The sequence below is a fragment of the Streptopelia decaocto genome (assembly GCF_964273445.1).
Source record: "Streptopelia decaocto genome assembly, chromosome: 14".
NCBI classification, from domain to species: Eukaryota; Metazoa; Chordata; class Aves; order Columbiformes; family Columbidae; genus Streptopelia; species Streptopelia decaocto.
This window is the reverse complement of record NC_138669.1, coordinates 5,472,847-5,487,615: the sequence shown is the minus strand read 5'-3', so window position 1 is coordinate 5,487,615 and position 14,769 is coordinate 5,472,847. Positions and strand designations below refer to the sequence as shown.

General features: G+C 65.8%; 5 protein-coding genes across 5 annotated transcripts; 3 read left to right on the top strand and 2 right to left on the bottom strand.

Annotated features, from left to right (window-relative positions):
- Positions 1 to 1,730: 1,730 nt before the first annotated feature.
- On the top strand, positions 1,731 to 5,426 carry DNTTIP1 (deoxynucleotidyltransferase terminal interacting protein 1). The gene is made up of 13 exons (XM_082065811.1): positions 1,731 to 1,894; positions 1,962 to 2,032; positions 2,140 to 2,236; positions 2,432 to 2,530; positions 2,670 to 2,738; positions 3,065 to 3,121; positions 3,352 to 3,413; positions 3,516 to 3,561; positions 3,996 to 4,054; positions 4,236 to 4,296; positions 4,660 to 4,731; positions 4,992 to 5,047; positions 5,258 to 5,426. The coding sequence occupies exons 1-13, from the start codon at positions 1,766 to 1,768 to the stop codon at positions 5,394 to 5,396; spliced, it is 1,017 nt and encodes a 338-aa protein (XP_081921937.1). The 5' UTR covers positions 1,731 to 1,765; the 3' UTR covers positions 5,397 to 5,426.
- A 170-nt stretch (positions 5,427 to 5,596) lies between these two features.
- UBE2C (ubiquitin conjugating enzyme E2 C) lies at positions 5,597 to 7,078 on the top strand. Its single transcript, XM_082065812.1, has 6 exons — positions 5,597 to 6,037; positions 6,107 to 6,134; positions 6,210 to 6,296; positions 6,397 to 6,601; positions 6,688 to 6,747; positions 6,869 to 7,078. Exons 1-6 carry the CDS (start codon positions 5,937 to 5,939, stop codon positions 6,925 to 6,927), a joined length of 540 nt encoding a protein of 179 aa, XP_081921938.1. The 5' UTR covers positions 5,597 to 5,936; the 3' UTR covers positions 6,928 to 7,078.
- Positions 7,079 to 7,206: 128 nt separating this feature from the next.
- On the bottom strand, positions 7,207 to 8,214 carry LOC309446057 (regulator of G-protein signaling 9-binding protein-like). Its single transcript, XM_082065451.1, has 2 exons — positions 7,892 to 8,214; positions 7,207 to 7,811 (listed from the first exon to the last, which is right to left on the bottom strand). The coding sequence occupies exons 1-2, from the start codon at positions 8,082 to 8,084 to the stop codon at positions 7,372 to 7,374; spliced, it is 633 nt and encodes a 210-aa protein (XP_081921577.1). The 5' UTR covers positions 8,085 to 8,214; the 3' UTR covers positions 7,207 to 7,371.
- A 546-nt stretch (positions 8,215 to 8,760) lies between these two features.
- TNNC2 (troponin C2, fast skeletal type) lies at positions 8,761 to 10,652 on the bottom strand. The gene is made up of 6 exons (XM_082065427.1): positions 10,546 to 10,652; positions 9,732 to 9,783; positions 9,477 to 9,620; positions 9,293 to 9,407; positions 9,081 to 9,217; positions 8,761 to 9,003 (listed from the first exon to the last, which is right to left on the bottom strand). The coding sequence occupies exons 1-6, from the start codon at positions 10,555 to 10,557 to the stop codon at positions 8,972 to 8,974; spliced, it is 492 nt and encodes a 163-aa protein (XP_081921553.1). The 5' UTR covers positions 10,558 to 10,652; the 3' UTR covers positions 8,761 to 8,971.
- Positions 10,653 to 12,211: 1,559 nt separating this feature from the next.
- Positions 12,212 to 14,516, top strand: SNX21 (sorting nexin family member 21). The gene is made up of 4 exons (XM_082065418.1): positions 12,212 to 12,307; positions 12,607 to 12,890; positions 13,023 to 13,180; positions 13,492 to 14,516. Exons 2-4 carry the CDS (start codon positions 12,617 to 12,619, stop codon positions 14,158 to 14,160), a joined length of 1,101 nt encoding a protein of 366 aa, XP_081921544.1. The 5' UTR covers positions 12,212 to 12,307; positions 12,607 to 12,616; the 3' UTR covers positions 14,161 to 14,516.
- The last annotated feature ends 253 nt before the right edge of the window (positions 14,517 to 14,769 follow it).

Sequence of the window (14,769 nt, the reverse complement as noted above, 5' to 3'; positions counted from 1 at the left end):
AAAGGGGCTCTCGGTGCTCAAACCGCTCGGCTTCTCCCCCCCTGCCCCTCACCCACTGAACAGGCTCCTCTGTCATGTCCTGCCCGCTCTCCTTCTGTGGAGGCTGGTGCGACTTTCGTGTTTGATGCTAAGTGACGTTACACAGCTAAAGTTTGCTGACCCCGTGTGCTGCCCATCCCACACCGCAGCCCTGCAGTGACACGGGCAGAGCCAACACCATTGTGGGGACCCGGTGGGATCACAAAGCTTTGGCTGCAGGAGCCTGGCTGCCAAGCCAGGACCGGGACCATGTTCCAGAGGCTCCTGCTGCTGCTGAGAGACACTGAGGGACGGAAGAGACATGTCCAACGTCCCTCTGGGAATCCAAGAAGCACTCAGGTAACCTCAGCTGAGGAGCAGCCGCTGTGTCTGGCAGACACTCACAGGCTGGCATGTTCTGTCATGTACACCTACCGCACAGAGACACCAAAACATTACCAGCACAAACCGGGGGGTGGAGTGGAACCAAACAAGTCACCTCCTTGTTTAGGTGATCCCTGAGAGATATTGTTTTGATGTGCTCTTAAAAAGACAGCCTTACCCCTGCAAAGGCATGGGCTCCTTTATTGAGAATTTGTTCCAGGATTTAAGTGTTATCATAATTTGGAAGATTTTCCAAAGGTCTATCCAAGTCTCACCTGATTCAACCCAACACAAGGTCTTCTTGTCCTCTCGCAGTGGATGCAAAGCGACCAGCCGCTGTCCTCTGCGGCGCACAGAGACCAGAGCTCTCTCCATGAGCTCTTGCAGGTTGAATGGAACCACGTTTCACCTTTCCCGTGAGTTTCTATATCCATCCTTATTTCTCCTCTCCTCTGGACAACATCCAATTTTTGTTGCTAACAATCCAGAGCAATTATAATAAGCCCATTAAAAGCTTGGTGATGATGATAATGAAGTTCTGGCAACACCGCTGATGACTCGACGGGCCCCACATGCACAGGTTTGTGTGATGGGCAACACGGCCCGGCCAGCGCGGCAGGACAGGACATGGGGCAGGAGCCGCTCCAGTGTGAGCCCCAGTCACCGGCCCGGCCTCCCGGGTGCCCGGAGTGGAACAGCCATGGTGGAGGAATCACGCTGGTCACACTGGGGACACAGCCCCGGGCTGCAGTGGCAAACGGTGACAGACGCCACCAGACCGTCCCCAGAGGCCCCTCCACTGTATCCAGGGCGTCCGTGAACCAGCGGAGGAGGAGCAGGGGAACGCGCTGCCCTCCCGCGCGGGCAGGTGGGGAACAGCGGGGTTAGAGAATTTCGTCAGGTAAACAACGAGGTTCCAGAAGGATGAAAGTCGTGTTGGAAAAAATCAACTGCAGACATACAAAACGACACGAGAGGAACCGCAGCCCGCGGACGGACAAACGCTCCGGTGTGTCCCCCCGTCCCCAAGCCCCGGTGTGTCCCCCCGTCCCCAAACCCCGCGGTGTGTTCCCCCACCCCCAAACCCCCGATGTGTCCCCCCGTCCCCAAGCCCAGGTGTGTACTCCCGTCCCCAAACCCCCCGGTGTGTTCCCCCGTCCCCAAACCCCCCGGTGTGTTCCCCCGTCCCCAAGCCCCCGGTCTGTCCCCCCGTCCCCAAACCCCGCGGTCTGTCCCCCCGTCCCCAACCCCCCGGTGTGTCCCCCCGTCCCCAAACCCCGGTGTGTACCCCCGCCCCGCGCTCCCGCCGCCGTTGCCATGGCAGCCCGTCACTTCCGGCACGCGGCGGGGGCGTCGCGGGCCGATGACGCACGCGGGGCCCGTCGCTTCCGGTGGCGCGGCCCGGGAGCGGAGCCGGGCCGCCGCCATGGGCGCCGCCCGCGACGCGGAGCAGCAGCCGGGGCCGCCGGGCGAGGAGCAGCTGGTCAGCACGGTGAGGCGGGGGCCGGGCCGGGCGGGCGGGCGGCGGGCGGGCCGCGGCTGACGCATGTGTCCCGCAGAGCCCCTGGAACATCATGATCAAGCACCGGCAGGTGCAGCGGCGCGGGCGGCGCTCCCAGATGAGCACCAGGTACGGGCGGGCTGCGGGCGGGGGGGGCGCGAACAGCGGGCCGGGGCCGGGCTGGCTCAGAGCGGAGCGGGCAGGGGGTCCCGCCCCCCCTGACTCTGCACCTTCAGCTTCACCGACCCGGCCGTGTCCATGGACCTGCTCCGAGCCGTCCTGCAGCCCAGCATCAACGAGGAGATCCAGGGCGTCTTCAACAAGTACATGAAGGTGAGAGCTGCAGGGACAGGCCCTTCTGGCTGTGGCTTCGAGACAGAGCTCTGCTGTGGGTGCTGTGTGAGGCCGTCGCACCTGTCCCCTGCCTGCTGGCGTGTGGCTGCAGTGGGGAAGCTGTGCCTGTGCCTGCCCCAGCACTGCCTGGCTGCTCAGGCTCTAGTTTAACCTCTCCTGCCACTGTCTTTCCAGTTCTTCCAGAAGGCAGCAATCAACGTGCGCGATAACGTTGGGGAGGAGGTGGACCCGGAGCAGCTCATCCAGGAGACCTGTCGGAGCTGCCTGGAGCAGGTGAAGGGCTGCCCCCGTCATCCCGTCCCTGCTAGCGAGGTGTTGTTAAGGGGCTTTCGGCAGACACGCAGCAGTGGGAGTTGCTGGCAGGTCCCTCTCTGAGCCCACGGTTGGGTGACCCGTCTTTCTTTTCCTGCAGGCCAAACTGCTCTTTTCTGATGGCAAAAAGGTTGTTCCCAGGTTGCCCCATGAGCAGGCAGGACCGAAGGTAAAAGTTTTTACTGTTTCCAGGGGTCTGAGTGACCTGTAAGGGCTTGGAATTGCTTTGTTCTCTGCCCCTTTGTCAGTGCACTGGCGAGGAGGCAGAGCTGGGGTGTGGGGCGGGGGGGAACAGTTCCAACAGGACAAGGACAATCCCGGGTGCAGCCGCTGCTCCTTGCAGTTCGGTGCCCCTCACTGAGACAGGCTGGCGTTGGTGTTTCCCTGCGCCCTCATGCTCTCTGCCTCTGGCGCAGTGAAGGCGCGAGCAGCTGGCCAGTGTGCAGGGCCCACACAGCCCTGCTCATCCTCATCCTGCGGCCATTCCTCCTGCAGCGTGGCCGGCAGATGGATGAGGAGCTGAGCCGTCGAGGGAGCCCTGTTCCCAAAAAGGTAGGAGGCTTTTCTGCACAGGGATTTTATGATCCAGGAAGCCTGCACCCCCTTCTTGGCCATTCCCACAGTATGAGGGTGTGCAAGTGCAGGGGCAGGTTTTGGGGTGGCTCTCGTGCCAGTTGGCACTTCTGCTCATGACAAAATGAGCAGCTTCCCTGGGAGGGGAAGGATGATGAGCAGGGTCTCCAACCTGCACAGCCGAGCCACTGAAGGTTTTCTCTGTGCAGAGAAAGGGGCGGCCTCCAGGACAGAGCCTGTCGAACGATCGTGGCATCTCAGGCATGGCTGCGTGAGTATGAGTACTGAGCTAGATCCACTGTTTGAGGCGGGCGGGGGGGAAACGAAGCTGCTCGAATGGGACTTGTTCTTACCGCATTTTCCTTCCCCTCAGGTGGAAGCTCAAAGTCTCAGAGCCCGTGAGAAGAGATGGACCAAAGGTATTGACTGGCCGATGCGTCTGGGCTCCCCCTCTCCTCCCCAACGGCTGCGGCAGCGGGGACGGTGCAGAGCCAAGCGCTGCCCTCATGGCCCTGCAGTGCAGGAGAGAAGCAAGGAGAGGAGCCAAGTGCCCAGAGGCCTTTGCTTGTCTCCCAGGCACTGCAGCCTGTAGCTCTGTGGTGCCGCTCTTAGGAGGCCTGCGGAGAGCAGCAGTAGCCAGGAGGATCCCACAGTGTTTCCCACAAGGGAAACTGCTCAGAGCAGCCCAGAGGGATGTAACCTCCCTCCTGTGCAGGTCCCCAGCTCTGTGACCAGCTCCCTCCGTCCTGGGCTGGGGCGGTTCCGAGGTTCCCGTCAGAGCGCTGAGGCTCGTGGAGCATGCGCCAGCACCATCTTCATTTCTAATGTTGCCCCTTTTCCAATTGCTCTGTAGTGGGATCCATCCCGACTGACTGAAACCACAACCTTTGTGCTTGGATCTCGAGCAAACAAGTAAGGAACGGCCCTGTCGATGGAGGGTGGCAGCTCCAAGGCAGGAGCCCATAAGGCTCCTCCTGTGTCACTTCACTTCTCTGCCTCACAGCAGTAGGAAGGGCTTGGGGAGGAGAGGAGGTGTTCCCGTACTGCCACAGCCACTCCCCGCCCAGATCTGACCTCCCTGTTCCTCTTGCAGAGCTCTCGGGATGGGAGGAACAAGAGGGCGACTCTACATCAAGCATCCCCACCTCTTTAAGGTCAGCTGCCACCCAGGACACATCCTCCTTTGGGGTTTGCCCGGGAACGGTTCCTGGTGGGATTCGGGAGCATGTGCTTTGGCTCGCTCGTCTTCTTCCCTCCCACGCCCTTGGTTGTTGTTTGGAGCAGGTGCACACACAGTCTGGCTCTCAGGCTGGAGCAGAAGTAGCGGCTTAGCACAGCCACCGAGGCGGTGGGTGTGTGAGGAGCCAGGGCTGGAGGCTGCAGCAGGAGCAGGCAGGGCTGAGCCCCCTGGCGGGGCCCCTGGGCTGGGGGAGCGTGGGGTGCAGCGTCCTGCAGGAGGGGGGTCAGAGAGGGAGGCATTGCCTGTGTTCAGCCAGGTCCTCGCTGCTTTATTGCAGTACGCAGCTGACCCGCAGGATAAGCAGTGGCTGACAGAGCAGCACCACATGAGGGCCATTGGGGGCAAGATGGTGAGTACGGCCGGGCTGGGCTGCTGCAGCCGGCGGGGCCGCGCAGGGACCCCCAGGGCCAGCACGGGCGGAGGAGCAGCGGGCAGGAGGCCAGGCAGGGTGCGCAGGCAGGGAGCTGTGGGGACCACAGAGGTCCCTCGGCTGCCCCCAGGTTCGGGCAAGCGGTGCAGCCAGAACTGGGGGGGATGCGGGTTGTGGCACTGCCCTCGTGTTGCCTGGGGGTGCGTGGCCACCCTGAGCTGTGTCCCCTTGTGCCACAGGCCTACCTGCTTGTGGAGGAGGACATCCGTGACTTGGCAGCCAGTGATGATTACAGGTGAGGCCCCAGGCAGCGCTGTCGCGGTGCTGCCAAGGTGGGGGTGCTGCCCTGGAGCCCCCATGCTGGAGGGATCCTGCTCTGTATTGGGTGGGGGGCTCAGTGCTGGGGCTTGGGGGCTCGGTGCTGGTTGGGTCGGTGTCCGGGGTTTGGAGCTGGTTTGGGGATGGTGCTGGGGTCCCCCCAGTCTGATCCCCCCCCTCTTGCCAGGGACTCCGTTGACCTGCGGCTGGAGGAGCTGAAGCCCTTCATCCCGCCTGCATGGATGACGGAGAAGATGCAGAAGCACATGGAGACGCTTCGCCGCGGGGGGGATGTGCCGGTCCCTGAGGGTCCCCCCGAGCCCTGAGGGCCCCCAATAAAGCCGCTTCGCACTCGCCTCCACCGCGTCCTAGAGAATTTTGGGGCTCTGGCCCTTTAAAGGTCTGCGGGACCAATCGCGACGTTTCCGCGGCGGCGCCCAGCGGCCAATCGGCGGCCGCCGGCAGTTACTGCGGCAGCCGCATCCTCGCCGAGCGGTGATTGGCTGGCTCGAATGGGGCTGCGCGCCGATTGGAGGAGGGGCCGCACGTTGGAAACATTCAAACGGAGCGCGGGAGCTGGCGGGACCGGACGGGAGTGGGGAGCGCCCCGAGCCGGTATCGCCGCACCGGAGAATCCTGAGCCCTGCGGAGAGCCCCCCGAGCCCGCACCGGGAGCGCCCTGTACCGACTGGAGAGCCTCCGGCACCGGGGCAGCCGCAGCGGGGTCCGGGTCCTGCGCCGAGCGCCGCCGCGGGCGGGAGGGAGTGAAGGCCGGTGCGGCGCAGCTCGGGAGAGGCAGCCGCGCTCAGCACCCCGACCCGCCGGGCAGCGGCGGCCGGAGCGGAGCCCGGTGTCCCGGAGCCGCCATGGCCTCGCAGAACGCTGACCCCGCCGCCGTGCCCAGCGCGGCCGCCCGCAAAGCGGCTGAGGCGGGAGCCACGGCGGCCCGCGGCGCTGTCGGGAAGAGGTGAGCCGGGGGCGGGGGGGCCGGGGCTGCCCCGCCGGGCCGGGCCGGTAACGTGTCCTTCTCCCGCAGGCTGCAGCAGGAGCTGATGGCGCTCATGGTGAGTGGGGGGCCGGGCCGGGGTCCCAGGGCCGAGCCGGGGGTCCCGGGCCGCCCTGACACGCTGTCCCCGTAGATGTCCGGTGATAAAGGCATTTCCGCCTTCCCTGAGTCCGACAACCTCTTCAAATGGATTGGGACCATCGACGGCGCCGCTGGCACGGTGAGCGTGGGGTCCCGGCTCTCCCCGCACCGAGGGTGACCTCGGTCCTCCCCGGGGCTGCCTGTCCCCCCTGCGATGCCCCCCTGACCCCTGTCCCCAGGCCTACGAGGAGCTGCGGTACAAGCTGTCTCTGGAGTTCCCCAGTGGATACCCCTACACTGCGCCCACCGTGCGGTTCCTGACACCCTGTTACCACCCCAACGTCGACACCCAGGGCAACATCTGCCTCGACATCCTCAAGGACAAGTGGTCGGCCCTCTATGACGTGCGCACCATCCTGCTCTCCATCCAGAGCCTGCTGGCAGGTGGGTCCTGTGGGCACGCTGAAGTGGGTGCTGGGGGGCCTTGGGGGTCCAGACTGCCTCCCCACTGACCCAGCCCCTGTCTCCAGAGCCAAACATTGAGAGCCCCCTGAACACACATGCCGCTGAGCTCTGGAAGAACCAAACTGGTGAGTGCCTGGGATGCAAGGGCCCCCCCCTTCCCTTTAGGGGGCCACAGTGCAGCCCCCCACTCCACTGCCCCCATGGTGGCCCCAGGACCCTAAGTCTCATGTCCCCCTTTCTCCTCAGCCTACAAGAAGTACGTGCGGGAGACATATGCCAAGCAGGCCAAGAGCCAGGAAACCTGACCCCCAGTGTCCCCTCTGCCCCTCGCAGCTGGGTCTCTGCCCATCCCTTGTCCAGCCACTCCCCTGGATTTCTGTATCATAGGCTAGTTTTAAGTTAATTTTGCGGTCCGAGCCACGGTTAATGTATAAATAAATGCATGCTTATAACTTTTTTTGTGGGGGTTTTGTTGCATCCTGGAGGCACCTTCGCTCAGTCAGCCCAGCCCTGGGGTCCCACCGGACCCTCCACAAGTGTGGGCAGGGAGGGAGGGACACCGACCCCGTGGGAAAACAGGGACTTTATTTAACACTTGGGGTGCCTGGAGCTGGTCTCAGCCCCTCCACAGGGTGAAGGCAGCCCCCTCGTAGGAAGACAGGAACTGTGGGGGTACACAGGACCCTGGATCCTGCTCTGGGTGTGTGAGGGGGGTGCCAGCCCTGCTGACGCCCCTTCTGCCCCCCTGCTCAGAGCACCCTGCAGCAGTGCTCAAGGTGAGCCCTGCCCTGAGCCACCCTGGGGGCTGCGGTGCCACCCGTCCCCACCATCTGCGTGGGCTCCACGGTCCACAGGGGGATGTTTGCTCTGCTCTCCATCTCTGCCAGCGTGGCCCTCACCTCCTCGATCTCCTCCTCCAGGCCTGGGGTGGCCAGGGGCTGTGTGGGACCCCCCCCTCGCCGGCTGCCCCTGCGGCTGGACGGCCCCTGGCCCCCCAGCCCAGTGCGCAGTGGGGCCGCGCCGCCCCCCTGCACGGAGAAGAGCTGGCAGAGGCGCTGGGCACGGCACAAGTCCTGCAGGAACAGCTCCAGGGCACAGAGGAACAGCACCCACAGCCGCTCCAGCTCCCGCCGCTCCTCGGGGCTCACAGCTGCCTGCCGCAGCCCCCCCAGCAACGCCTGCTGCAGCCCTGCGGGACAGGGACACTGAGCCAGGGCAGCCCCAGACCCTCTGCCAGCCCCAGGGTGGGGGCAACAGCCCCATCCTTACCAGCGCTGAGCTCCCGGACCTCCACGCTGCTCCGGCGACGCTCCTCCCGCAGCCGCGGGCTGTCAGCGCTGCCCCCGAGCTGCAGAACCAGCTGCCGGTGCCTGGCCGTGGCCTTGCAGAGCGCAGCCTGGGTGGCCGCACACGTCCTTGCTGTCCCCTGTGCATGGCACATGTCCCCTCTCCCTGGTGCCATTGTACCTCGTGAGGACAGGGCAGGGTCAGGCCCCTCTGTGGCAGCTCCCAGATCCCCAGGGTGCTCAGTGCCCCCGTGCTGCAGGGCCACAGGACGTGATGCGGTCTGAACTGTGTCCCACCAGCTGCCCACCGTCGGTCCCACTGTCCCCACATGTGCCAGTCCCTCCCCAGCCCAAGGAGCACGTACCCCATCCCCCCCACTGTTCTTCCTGGCTGGAGAGGCCACGCAGAGCTGCTGTGGGTCCCTGGGGGGTAGTGACGCACAGGGGCTGGCACAGACTGGCCAGACACAGAGACTCCAGCATCGCCCTGACCCTGCAGGGAGGGGATGCTACTGCCCCCCTCACTTATAGCCAGATCCTCTGTGTTTTCGGGGTGGAACACGGGGTTCCTGGTGCAGGGCAGGTGGTGGTGGTTCCCAAACACCAGAGATTTGCTGCCCGCAGGGATTCCTCAGGCTGGGGCCGCTTGTCCACTGCTGTGTGAACCAGCCACTCCACACAGCAAGTCTGAGCTCAGTACTGGCGCCCGCCCAGCAGCCCGTGGGAACCATGGTCCCGCAGGGTGACCCTGACTGTCACGAGACATCCACTAAGACACATCACATCCCTGGGGACCAGCACAGGCCCACAGTCCCACACCCGTGCAAACCTCTGAACTTCCACACCAGCAGCTCAAGCTTTTTCCCTTTTATTGAGGCTCAGACCGAAACTGCGCGCAACAGGCTGGAGGAAAAGCTCAGCCGCCGGCGGGGCAAGGCCGGGACCCCAGCACAGCGCAGGTCCCAGCCGGTGCGGGTGGCGGTGGTCCGAGCGCCGCGGAGCTGCTGCTCCCCGTTGGCTGCGGGGCTGGGTGCAGCAGCTGGCCCAAGGAATGTCTGGTCCCTTACTGCACACCCTCCATCATCTTCAGGAACTCTGCAGCAGAGTGGCACCTCAGCCCACAGCCCTGCCTGGGGCAGCAGTGCGGGCGCTTGGCCTTGGCTGTCACTCACCGTCAAAGTCGATGCGTCCATCGTTGTTCTTGTCAGAGTCCTTCATCATGTCCTCTATGTCCTCATCGGTGACGTGCTCCCCGGTGGCCCTCAGGATCTCGCCCAGCTCCTCGATGTCGATGAACCCATCCGCGTTCCTGCGGGAGGGTGAGGGCAGGATGCCGTCCCGCTCTCCCCTGCGGCAGGATGGGCTGGCATCACCCCCCGCTTACCGGTCAAAGATGCGGAAGCAGTTGGCCAGCTCCTCCTCAGACTTGCCTTTGGCGTCCTCTTTCATCTGGCGCACCATCATCACCAGGAACTCCTCGAAGTCGATTGTACCGCTGCCTGCGGGGAGCAGTGCGGGTCAGGGTCCCGCCTGGCACCCAGCACCCACCACCCGCCGGGGGTGCTCACCATCCTCATCCACCTCCTCTATGATGGCGTCCAGCTCCTCCTTGGTGGGGTTCTGCCCAAGCATCCTCATCACTGTCCCCAGCTCCTTGGTGCTGATGTCCCCGCCGCCATCCGCATCAAACATGTCGAAGGCGGCCTTGAACTCTGTGGGGAAGGGGGGTCAGGGCGGTGCGGGACAGGGCTGCGGCAGCGGGACAGAGCCTGGCTCTGTGTCTGGCCAGCTCCGGTCCCTCTCCCTGCCACCCCTGCGCTCACCCGCGATCATCTCCTCGCTGAGGAAGGCGCGGGCTTCAGCCTGCTGGTCTGTCTGCAAGGCAAGCAGGGGGTCACTAGGGCCGCCCATGGGACTCAGCTGCCCTCATGGGTCAGGGGGGAGCCCCGGCCCAGCCAGAGGATGAGCCTGCACCCAGGTAAGCCACAGCCCCAGCAACCTCCGCAGCTCCGGATCTGCCTCAGGTGGGGGCTGCGGGGACCCCCTGCCTGGACCCCCCGCCCGCCAGAGGGGCTACAGGGTGCAGAGGCCGTGGTCCCTGGGTGCAGCCTTGGCATCCCAGGCATGCAGAGCTATTTTTGGGATCTCCTCGGCTCCCCTTATAGGGAGCAGCGGGGCTGCAGCCACGGGCACCTGTTGGCCCCGATCGAGTTTCTCCTGGAGGCGCAGGGCGGCTGTGGAGCCGGCGGTGACACCGTGTCGCATGACCCAGCACTCAGCTTTCAGCTGTCCCTGCCACCACCACCGCCACACAGCCCTGTGCTCCAACCAGGGCTGAGACAGCATCCCCAGCACCCGCATCCCCAGGACCCGCAGCCCCGCACACCGGCACGGTCCCTTCCTGGGGCACGTCCTGCAGGGACCCTGTGCTGCCCCAACACCTCCCTCCCCTCACCTGCTGCTGTCAACCCAGCCCTGGGGACCATCTCCCCACTCCCATCCACAGAGACGCTTCAGCAGCCCAGATCGCCCAGGCACCTCCGTCCCTGCCAGGTCTTCCCGGCATACAGCACATGGCGCGCAGCACATAGTGCGCAGCACGCGGCGCACAACTCGCAACAGTATGAGGGATCTTACCATTGAAGCCATGTCTGCTGCTTCCCTCCCCTGGGGAGTCACCTCCTCCTGCAGCAGAAGCCCCCAGAAGCTCCCCGGTGGTCCTGGCACCCCAATTTGTAGCGTCCCTGACGCACGGCGTGCCCCCAGCCACTGGCCTCCGGCCCCAGCAGCCTATCAGCTCCCCGGTGGCAACCCAGCCCCACTCATTGGCAACAGGCACGTTTTACCTAATTTAGCCAAAGCGTTATTGGCCAAGAGCTGGGGATTAACTGTGGGTCTGCAGCCAGGATAGAAATTCAAGCCCTCCAGCGAGGAACACTGGAGCCTTGGCAGGAGGGTGGCTCAGCCCACCCTGCAGCACCCCCCCGCCCAGGGCAGCTCAGCAAGGAGGGGGTTCAAAATAGCCCCAGCGCCGTCAGCATCACCCAAACAAGGGGCCAGGGCTTCCCCTTGCACCAACCTGTCTGCCCCAGCACCGCAGGCACTGACCATCACCGACTCCCCTGCTGAACTGGAGCCCTGCCTGGGGAAGCCACCCAGCACAGGCTGGGCTCCCCCAGCGCATGTCCCCTCCCTCATCCCCACAATACCCCAGGGGCTCCAGCCTCCCCCTGCCACCTCCCTTCACCCCCATTTTCTGCTCAGCTGGGCCAGGGCAGAGCTGGGCTGTCACACCCCACTACAGACAGGGAAGGGGTCCCTGGTGGGTCTGGGCACAAAGCCCAAAGCACAGAGCATCCCCTCACAGGATGGGGTCCACAGCACGTGTGAACCGGGCTCCCAGGTCCGGAAAAGGCCCCATCCTCTTTCCGTGCTTCTGGGAGAGTGGGAAACCTGCCCAGACCTCTCCTGGAAGGCTCTGCCCTCGCACACTGCAGCCCGTGCCAGCCACCTTTGCCAGGGCCCGGCCAGGGCTAGTGGCTCTGGGGACACACTAGTCAAGTGGCCCTGCAGTGCTCCAAGGGGGTTGCGTGGGGTTCGGGGCCACAGAAGGGTCAGGCTGACAGCCCCCTATCCCGCAAGGTCCCAGTGCTGGGGACATCCAGGCGTTTTGCTGTCTCCTGGTTTTGCTGGGACCCCCATTCCCAGGGTGGGAGCGTGAAGCAGGGCACAGCAGGCGAGCAGGGACAGAGCGATGGCGGCAGCTGGGCTGGTTCCTCGATATTAATAGACATTCCCAAGAAAGCGACAAGGAGGCAGCGGGCGTGGTGCTAAATTAGGCTGTGTGGGTGCTGGGGCACGTGGCGGGGCCGGTGGGGGGCGAGGGCGGCGGGTGTCAGGGCAGCCCAGGGGACATCCAGGGGCTGCGGCACAGGGGGATTGGGAGCCCCGGTGCAGGGTCCCAGGGTGTTGGGGAACGGGGTATTGGAGTGCCGGGATATGGCGTATTGGGGTAACAGGACCCCGCAGTGCCAGACAATGGGGCGGGGGTCCCCTGTGGCCCCAGGTGGGGGGACCCGAGGCCCCACCAGGACAGCGCGGTCAGAGGACAACGGGAGCGGGGACCGGGCGCGATCGGGCAGGGGCTGACAGCGCCGGGAAGCGCTGCCCTGCCCCGGGCCGGACCGGGCCCGCCGTGCCGAGCAGTGCCGGGCTGTGCCGATCGCAGCTGTGCCGGTCCCAGCCGTGCCAACCCCGTCGTGCCGGGCGGTGCCGGCCCCGCCGCCGCGATCCGGGTTCCCGGCGGAGGCGGAGCTGCGCAGGGAGGATCCCGGGACGAGCCGCGGCGCAGCGGCCATCGCTCGGCAGCGCCCGGCTCCGCACGGCCCGGGCCAGCACGGTACGGACCGACCCGACACCGCCCGCAGAGGGGACGCGGCTGCACCGGGGCGGGGACGGGATCAGGATCGGGGCCGCGGCGTCTCCGGGCTGGGCCGTGGGCGAAGGGGTCCCGGGTATGGGGTGTCCCGGGTGTGGGGTGTCCCGGGTGTGGGATGTCCCGGGGTGGATGTCCTGGGGCCGGAATCCCGGCCCAGCCCGTGCGGTGCCCGCGGCTTCCGGCGCTGGTCCGGGGTGGGGGGGCAGCCCCTGGCCCTGCCCGTCCCGCCGGGACAGCCGGGCTTGACCTCCCCTCGGCAGCGGGGCCGGGATGGCCGCCCGCATCCTGCACCGGCTGCGGCACGCGCTGGCCGGCGAGGGCGGCCGGGAGGAGCGGGGACACGGCGGCTCCGAGGCCGAGGACTGTCCGGAGAGCTCAGAGCTGGAGGACGACACGGAGGGGCTGTCGACACGTCTCAGCGGCACCCTGAGCTTCACCAGCCAGGAGGAAGAGGAGGAGGAGGAGGAGGAGGAGGAGGGCGCTGCAGAGGAGCTGGGGGAGCCGCCACAGCCCCCCGGACAGGCTGCGGGTGCAGAGGACGGAGGCAGGTGCTGGGGAGCCGGGACAGCCCCGCTCCTGAGGGGACCAAGCGATGGAGGGGCTGGTAGCCTGGGAGTTGTCGGGGTGCCGGGCGAGCCCCGTCCCCGCGGGGGCTGACACCCCTCTCCCGGCGCAGCGTGGGGCCCCGCGGCTGAGCGCCCCAGCGGCAGCAGCCTGCTGACCCGGCAGCTGCAAGAGCTGTGGCGGAGGTCGCGGGGCAGCCTGGCCCCGCAGCGGCTGCGCTTCGAGGTCACCAGCGCCAGCGTGGTCAGCGAGCGCTCCTCCAAGTACGTGGTGAGTCGCCCGGTGGGGCTGGGTGGGCGCGAGGCGGGTGCAGGGTGGGTGCAGGACCCACTCCCTCCCCAGGGCAGGGGAGGGTGCCACTTATTTCTCTCTGTCTTTCCCTGTGCTGCTTGGATGGTGCTGGCGGCTCAGATGAGCCTCAGGTAACTGTTGCCGGTGGGTTCTGCAGCTGCAGCGGCCCAATCTGCTCCCTCCCTACCAGCAACCCCTGCTGACCTCTCTGCAGCTGCACACCAGCTCTGCCCGGCCCCCGCGGGAGCAGCGTGCCCGCGGCACCACCCTGACACCCGCTCCCCCCACAGCTCTACACCATCTACCTGATCCGCTCCGGCCAGTTTGACAAGGCTCCCGCTGCCATCGCCCGGCGCTACTCGGACTTTGAGCGGCTGAACCGCCGCCTGCGCTGCCGCTTTGGCTGCGACATGGCCGGCGTCGCCTTCCCCAGGAAGAGGTTGCGCCGCAACTTCACTGCCGAGACCATTGCCAAGCGGAGCCGAGCCTTTGAGCAGTTCCTGTCCCACCTGCACTCCATTGCCGAGATCCGCCGCTCCCCCGAATTCCTCGAGTTCTTCTTCCTGCAGGACTTGCGGGCCGCGCAGCGCCTGACCTGCACTGGCATGTACCGCGAGGCCCTGGCCACCTGGGCCAATGCCTACCGGCTGCAGGACCGGCTGGGGGTCTGCAGCACTGGCCGCTTCCTCCTGACGCTGGCCGGGCTGGCCGTGTGCCACCAGGAGCTGGAGCAGCTCGGCGAGGCGCACGGCTGCTGCGAGCAGGCGCTGGAGCTGCTGGAGGCGCAGGGCAGCCACCCGCTGCTGGGGCCCTTCCTGCGCGCACACGTGCACCTGGCCTGGAAGGTGGGCAAGGACAAGCGGCGCTCGGAGGCCCGGCTGCAGGGGCTGCGGGAGGCTGAACCACTGCAGCCGCAGCCCACACTGAAGGAGTGTCTGATCAAGGAGCCACTGGAGTGAGCACTGTGCTGTGCTGCACTGGCAGGGAACGCGTGGGGCTGGTGCCCGGGAGCAGCATGGGTGACACACGGGTGGGGACAGGGCAGGAGCGGTGCTGTGCTCCCGTGCGCAGCACAGCCCGCGGCTGCCTGGGAAATGCACTTTCTCTGCTGTTAGTCTGTCCTGGTGCTCACCACACACACTGGTGCTGCCGGGAGCCAGCTCCGTCTTCTAGGGTGGCCAGAACTTCAGCTGGGACGTGCCGGCACAGGGAGAGGGACCGGGAGGCTTCTGGCAGCATCGAGGCTCTTGCCAGGAACTTCCCATAAAACTTGTATAATGTAATAAAAAGGACTTTATTAAATAAAGTCTTGTCAGGAAGAAGAGCAGGTGGCTGCCACATCTGCTCAGCTTCGCTTTCCCCAGGGCAGCACCAGGAAGACCTGAGGTCACCCTGAGTCATCCCCTTCCCCACTCCCAGGGCCCACCCTGAGCCCGAGCAGCAGCCGCAGCACCAGGCAGGAGAAGCGTGAAGGAGGACAAGTGCCGTGGCAGCGCTTTCCCCTCCTGTGACCCAAGCTGCCACAGGGATAGCACCGGCCCCACTGCCCCACACCCCCCCACCAAGAG